The sequence below is a fragment of the Rhinolophus sinicus genome, linkage group LG05 (genome assembly GCF_036562045.2).
Source record: "Rhinolophus sinicus isolate RSC01 linkage group LG05, ASM3656204v1, whole genome shotgun sequence".
NCBI classification, from domain to species: Eukaryota; Metazoa; Chordata; class Mammalia; order Chiroptera; family Rhinolophidae; genus Rhinolophus; species Rhinolophus sinicus.
The window spans coordinates 21,006,348-21,014,197 of NC_133755.1; the positions used below are offsets into that span (position 1 = coordinate 21,006,348).

Here is a 7,850-nt window from a genome sequence, read left to right on the forward strand (position 1 = left end):
TGAACATCCAGCTCATAGGATGTGTGAATGGAAATTAAAATGCAGATATTTTCAGGTTTAGGGCCAAATTAGAGGCATGTCTTACACATACTTGCAGAAATAAATAATATGAGACTTGACATTTGTATAAGTGCCCAAGTAATAGGCTGTTCTAGAGAACAGCAATCATGGTTGCCCCTTTTCCTGAAATACTCAGGTCCCATTGTAGCTTTTCCCCCAGACCCACAGGCCTCTAAGCCATCTAGCTACCTGCTGAGGATAAAGGGAGCTGAGGTTATTGTCTCCTACTCGCTTCCCTCATATCTGAGGTGAGATTAATAACTAACAATGATATAGTATCTTATACATGAAAGCACTTATACCCATGGACTCTTCACAATGATTTGGTTAGCAGTTGGGACAGGAACTAACGTTTCCCCACAGATTAAAAAACATAAAACAAACAAAAAAAGCCCCCGAGACCCCTGAGTTAACATGAGCCCTGCAAGCTAACGCTCACCTTGAGTGTTAGGGGCCAAACACATCCATCTGACCCCAGAGATGGGGGCTCCTCATTCGCCATGCTGCTGCCTCTTTCAAAACACAACTGGGGAGGGCTTTCTGTGCCCTAAGTTATTCTTTTCACTAGTCAGGATAAATGCAGTTATCAGCATTTCAGACAACTCTAAGGGCATGCGAAGACCAGTGGTAGCCGCCTAGAAACTAACACGATCTTTTTCTAGCCTGGCGATCTTTCTGGAAGCCGGGGTAGAAGTCAAGCCTGGAGTCTTCTATCTTACTTGGAACTCCCACAAATGAGCAGCAATAAGCCATGAGGATTTTATACCGAGGTGCGAAAAGAATGTATACACGTGACTTGTGTTCATCTTTTCTTCTCGGTATATATGATTACAATTTTTATACAGTTTCCTTTCTTAAAATGTTCATACATTTTTGGGGCATTCTCTGTTTCTATGTGCCAACTTGCAGTTTGGGGTTTCATTTGAGAGTGGACCTTTAAACCAGTCAATATCTATGATCGGGGCTTTTTGAGGATTCAGGGCTTTCAAAACTTTTCTGTAAAACTAAAATTGATGTCAGTCGTCTAAAGAAATCACCAGGTTCATGTGCTTTGACCTCCACACTTGCACCACCCAGGTCAAAAATCCAGTACAAAGCACACTAGAGCCAGCCACTATCTGATAAGAAGCGAGTGAACCAGAGGTAAGGCCATAGATTCCAGGCTCACTTCAAACAATCCTTTGTTGTCCAAAATATGTCACTGGAATGAGCCACAGGATATTCCTGCCTCTGGGAGCAAGAGTGCTTTGTTGACAGAGGCCAGGATGAGCGCTGTCCTGACAACAGACCCACGGAAAGTTTCCAGTGCAGGTGGAATGTTAAGAGTGTGGCTCTAGGCTTTCGCCTAAGCTCTGCCAATGTTCACCCAAAGTACATGAGCGAGACGCTGGTCCCTGTAACATATGCAGGCCTCACTTCCTCCTCTGACATAGGGGTTGCTGTGGGATCAGTGAGATAACCTACGCAAATCACCTTGAACTCCAACTATATATAGTAAGTGCTCATTAAATGTTAGCTCCTATGACATTTTCACGGTTGTTTTCTTCCAGGGACTCAGAATACTTTCCTACTCTGAAAAAAGAAAAGGTACTGGGCTCTTCCCTCAGATGTCCCCTGCCCCATGCTCCCAGTGCTGACATTTCCACAATGGATGGCGCCTCTACACGGTTCCCCACCTCAGGCATCCCTTCCCCAAAATACTCTCTTTCCCCTGACTTTCTCTCCACTTTCACAGAGCTAGAAACATTCCCCAGGAAGCCCATTTGTGTATTAGGCAAAGATCTGCCGAGGAAGGCCCAGCTCCTGCTGAGGGGGAACGACCATGAAGCTTGAGAGCTCATGAGGGCCTTTTGGAGCTGCTTGCTTTTCAGGCCCAGAGTGAAATCTTGGCTTTACTACAGCCTTAGCTGGAAGAGATCTTAAGGAACATCAAGAATAATCTTCTTAATTGACAGCTGAGAATTTCAGACCAGAAAGCTCAAATGACTTCCTAGGGTCACACAGCTGCCCTGTGAGAGAGCTGCAGCTAAAACACAGGTGTCCAGAACCCTAATCCATTGTGCTTTCTTCCACACTGCACCGCCTCCCCACAGCTCACTAGAAAATGATGTTCGACCCAGAGAATGCGTCCCATTGCCCCCTCCCTCCTTGCCACTCCAAAGTCAGGATACACTTCCTTCTCAGGTAGGCCAACAGAGTTGTTTCCGGATCTGCATTTTTCTCCACCACCTATAAAAACAAAAACAAAAGAAAGACATATCACAGGCATACTTTGCCATTGTCTTACTCTAGAATTTGTAAAGTTAATGGGATGGACTAAATTATCTTATGAAAACAAAAGTGTTTTTCTTAATAATTCCCTAAGAATGAACACATTAACTATTAACAAACTCTGTATGTACTGACATCCTTCAAATCTAAAATTCTACATTAGTGCTCTTCTCAGGACCCACCAGAGTGCTTCGGTGTGGCACCTGCCATACTAGGCTGACCAAGGCAAAGCCTCTTTCAGATCAAATATGTCACCCCATTTCCAGCTGCTGGATCACAGCTGTGAGCTTCAGAGACAGTAAGAGTGACAGCATGCGGACCTTCAGAGAACAGAGGGCCAATCTATGGATCCGGCTCTATTGTGTGCATGGGCTAGAGGACAGTCAACAGCGTTAACCCAGGTAAGCAATGGAGGGGCAATCTCAAACTGAAGGGCCACAAATGAAATTTGGGCGGGGCCAGGTGTCCAATCGCCACACTGGGGTGAACAAATGGTGGACACTCAGATATGGTGGCTGCCTGTGTCCACACATGGGGGAAGGGGAGGGCTCAGCAAAGAAACAATGGCCTCCACCGACTCCCCCACCCAGAAGAAAGCCTCCTCTCCAGCCCCTGTCCCAAGCCAGACAACTCAGTTCACCCCTGTATGTCCCTGCTTCTTCTCCAGCCTCTGCCCTAGTGCTGGAGCTCAGAGAGAGTGATTACATTGGTGGCTAAGTCCACACACAGGCCCTTTAAGAGGAGTGTGCACTCAGTCTCACTCACTCACAATCTCCGCTGGTTTTCACAACCAACAATTATGGTGACTTCTCTCCGCAGCCCTGGAATCCTGTGCTGGAATGGGGTTGGGATATCTTGCTCTTCTGGGGGTTGGGGGTGGGGGTGCCTCCACAGTTGAAATATCCCTCCCGATCTTTAATGGTCACATACGGGTGTGGGACCAGCCCATTCCACGTCTCTGCCCAGTCTGGATGTGGCTTCTTCTGCATGTCCTTAGTTGAAAGGCTTCAGTTCAGCTTGATTTTAGGCAATTCTTGATAAAGCGTGTTTTGAAGATTAGTTAAAATTTTAATGTGGTTGTGAGAGAAACTAGGCACAGCGTTTACATACTGTGCCATCTTGCTTGTCTCGACCATAATCTTTTTTATGGACCAAAAGTAATCAAACAAGTCATAAAACTGCCAGACTTCACCCCTTGAATAAAGTGCAAATGAAAGTGGAAGATAAAATAAATTTAATTTCTTGATTACACCCTACAGGTCCAGCTTATTCAAAGTCCTGGTTACAAAGTTTACACAAGGAGCTGTTTCTCTTCTCTTGGAGAAGAAATCATAAATCCACAAAATAAAGACCTCGTCACCTTTCTTGTAGTTAGCAGTTAGAGCCTCTTGGCTTACTACCTTCCCCACAAGTTGTTCCTTCCTCCTGTCCTGCAGCTCTGCTTCCATCACATCACATAAATTCTCTGCTCAGTACCCTCAGTAACCTTCAACATAGTCAAGGTTACATCTAAGTTCCTTTGACTGTCTTTCAAGGCCCATTTCTATATGTTCCTAATCTTCTTCATTTTTAGCCTTTCCCTCTTACTTTCCTGCCAAGCTGGTCTTCGTACTTCAGTAAAAATACATTATATACCTCCCGGTTCCTGAGCCTTTGACATTCTATTCCTCTTCCACCTGCATTTTGACTTATCAGAAGACCCCAAATGCTTCCCTAGTAAAGACTTTCCATATCACCCCAGCTGCAAGTGGTGCACCTTCCTGGAATTCCAACAGAGAATGGCTGTGCCACTCTTTCGACATGGTTGCAGGGTTGGCCCCAGCAAACTCCATGGAACCCTCTCTCAACAGGATGCCAATAGGTATCCCAAAGGAAAGATGCTTTGTGGGAAATCGAACTTAGGAAACACTGGGTTAAGCAGATTGCTCTGCTCAAACTTGAGCATCAAAACAAATATTGGCCAAAATGGGTTACAATCCATTAAACAAAATTAAAACTCATGAGTCTGAACTGATAATGAGTAAATTAAAAAACAAACAAATGGGAGAAAAGGGAAAGTTGTTCCTGGTAGAAGAATGCCAACTAATAAATATGGCTGACCATCTTGTAATCTGCCCAATAATTGATCCAGTTGAGAATCAGATATATATATGATATACATATGGTATATATATATCATATATATATCATACATATATGTATGATATATATATAACATATATTATATATATATATATAGTGAGAGAGAGAGAGAATAAAAAGCAAATGTGGCAAAATGTGAACAGGTAATGAACATGGGTAAAGTCTGTTGAATAAAATTTCTTTGTATTCTTACAACTATTTTTGTAAATTTATAATAATTTTATAATACAAAGTTGAAAAACTAAATTTCTTTACCAGAGGATTTCTTATGGTTTTTAATATTCAAACACTCATTATATCCAGATTAATTGGGTCCCTACTTTGTGCCAACGCTCAGCTAAGTGGTTTGAGAATATCTGAGAAGAGTATCTCATGGAGATAGTTTTCTGTGAAATGCATTTTGGAATATATTACTATGCCTAACCATATTCCATCTCTCCAACTAGTTCATAGGCTCCTGAATGGCTGCTGTTTGGTCACAGAGATGCTCCAGCACATAAATGTCCCACCGGCTTAAGACTGGGAGGAGCTCGCTCAATGTCGCCGGTGTGCATGAGGGAGCGAGTGTTGACTCACTGACACCACTTCTTGGGGGGATCACTGCTGGACACCTTCAGCTGTACCCTACATGCTGAATCTTTCCAGAATCCTCCAGATGCCACAATCTCCACTAAACAGAGAGTGATTGCTCAGAAAAGCAAGAATCCTACCCTCCGTATCCGATGGACATTTGTCTCATTAGGGAGACCACCTCAGGGAAGATGTAGATGCCTGATCACTGCACTGTACACCTGAAGCTGAAGCTGAACAATAATGAATGTCAACTACAATTTTATATTTCTATATAGTTACAAGAAGCGGAGTACAGCATTAGGAATGGAGACAGTGGAAATGTAACGGCTGTGTGTGATGTCAGAGGGGTAGTAGATGGAGGGAGGGGGGTTATCACCGTGTGAGGGGTATAAATTATAAATGTCTAACTATTACATTGTTTTGTACACCTGAAACTAATAAAAAAAAATGTTTAAAAAAGAAATCCTGCCCTCCAAAGGACTCTCCCTACAATGACAACAAAATCCTGGGTAACTCTTTCACTTCAACTCTGAATCTAGATCAAAGAAGATATGAAAACAAGAGTTACCAAGGCCCATCACAACCACAGAAGGCCCTAGAGATATTAGATCGTTGGCATCTTACACCCTCTCCACCACCCCAGCTAGTGAAGACAGAGTCCAAGCAGCAGTCTGAAACAGGAAGAGCAGAAGGCTCACATGTAAGAGTGAATCAATACCCATCTGTAGTCTTTATAACACCAAATTCTTACAGCTTCTTTGGTAACTTCTTGGCATAATATCCTGTAACAGAAAATCTAGAACATCTTGGGACTAGAAATAGGAAAACACTGACTCACAGCTGCCTTAATTTTACTTGGAATTTCCTTGCTAGGACTTGTTTTTATAGTACTGGTTTTATAGTACTTCTCATCACTCCTTGCATTGCCTCTCTACCTTTCCAGCAGTTTCACAAGAGGCTACAGACTTCTAACTTACGAACATGAATATCACAGAAACTGGCAGTAGAAGCTTCCAGAGATAGTAGGGTTTGATGTGATCATACCAACTAAAAATTTGAAATTGTTTTCCTAAAGTAAAAGTAAAATATGGGAAAACAATTTTCACCAAGGCAGATTTACTTTGAAATGTTCCTTTCTAGATCCAGCAGTCTTTGGAGCACTGATGTTGCAATGACTCATGGAATTTTCCTGCTAGTCACCCAACCACACCTGACAATATAAGCACTAGACATCAAATGAAGCACATTTTATTTCTTGAAAATTACCTGGAAAGTCATCCTGTTTCTCATTTAAAATGGCCAATAGAACAAAATAAATAAACTTGCTCTCTGAGAACATTCATCACTCACACGGTCCACATGTCCATTTACAACACACAACTATGGCTACCCTTTTACCTGCTCTTTCATTCCCACTGGAGAGCTGAAGCAGATGTGAGCATGTCAGCACTGGTGTAGGGAAGGCAAGTGGAGGATGGAGACAATGTCATGTGTTTGCACCCTCTCTCCCTGCACCTGCGTTAGAATTTCCAGAGCTCTTCATCCTTCCGGTACTGCAAAGACTGGTACCCATGTCATAAGTCCCCCTCTGGCCCAACCCACCTCACCTCCCCTAGATCCCTGGGCACTAATGAAGTTAATCCAAGTGGTCAATTTTTATCAAAGTAAGAGATCTGCAATATTTATATGTGGAGTTAAGGAAGGGGAATAGCCTACCATTTGTGAAGAAAAAAAAGTGGCTTGCCACAAGATGTCAGTATATGTCTTCACACAAGTTAGCTGTTATATTTACATACATGAAATATCACAAAAAAAAGGTTGTGTACACTTTATATCTTGATATTAGCAAGAAAACACGTTCCTTCTCTCAGTAAATGGAGCAACAAAAGCCTTCGAATATATTTGAGGAAACACAGAAGTGTGGTGGGTGACCTCTGTCTCACCTAGTACCCTGTCCCCCTTTCTGAGCTTCCTGCCAGTGTCTGTACTTCTACAGGGAGTTGGCAGGGAAGGGGGAGCCCACAGCCACCTCTCTTCTTGCTCCCTGCCCCCTCGCTCCTTTGCCCCTTGAGTATCTTGATTATGTTCTAGCCCTGAGAAGTTCTTCTTTCCTTAATGTCACCCCAAAGGCAGCTACACCTTTGAAGGGAGAGAGAGAGAAAGCGAGGAAAACAAGTGGGGAAAAAAGCACAAAAGAGGGAGAGAAAGAACAGGCTTCTTCCAGAGGACACACATCCCTTCCCAGGGAGCAGGGCCGCCAGAGCAAAGGAAAGGTCAGCCCCTGCTTACCTTTCTGCCATTCACAAAGAAAACCAACTCGTCTGCTGTCATTGTCACCAGTTGGAGTCCCTGAACTCCAGGTACCTCACTCCCAACTGGCAGTTATAACTGTTGTGCAACTTGAAAAACACGTCTCCTCCAAAAATGAAACTAAGTTGGCCAATGGGCGAGGTCCAGCTTAGAGCTTCAGGAAGTGGAGAGTTCCTGTAAAAAAAAAAACCCACTGGTTTGCAAAATCAAGGAAAATGCAAGCAATCATTTGCAACAAATCACACCCCCAACATCTGTGTCTGTCAAAGAGCACAGAGGATCAGAGGAAGGCACTGGATCAGGGAGAATATCAACCTTGGCGTCAGGTACTGCCCTCGGGGAACCTGCTTCCTCCTCCCACTGGCTGAAGACGAGAAGAAGGAAAGGCGATTGTCAGATCAGGGCAGACAGCTGCTTCACTGCCTCCATTTCTACCCTTGTCATTTTACAATTTACATTTACAGCAACACAGACTCAGCACTTACACACACGGA

General features: G+C 43.5%; 1 protein-coding gene across 2 annotated transcripts in view; it reads right to left on the reverse strand.

The window, feature by feature from the left end:
• The window catches only part of XDH (xanthine dehydrogenase), a 55,190-nt gene extending 47,543 nt beyond the window's left edge, over positions 1-7,647 (reverse strand). Inside the window, exons 1-2 of one of the 2 annotated variants that reach the window (XM_074331854.1) lie at positions 7,336-7,647; positions 2,232-2,289 (exon numbers count right to left, since the gene is read on the reverse strand). In XM_074331854.1, the coding sequence (XP_074187955.1) occupies positions 2,232-2,289; positions 7,336-7,377 (100 nt within the window). In that variant the 5' untranslated portion in view covers positions 7,378-7,647. The remainder of the gene's footprint in view (positions 1-2,231; positions 2,290-7,335) is intronic. The other variant, XM_074331855.1, reaches the window with a different exon arrangement.
• Between the last annotated feature and the right edge of the window lie 203 nt (positions 7,648-7,850).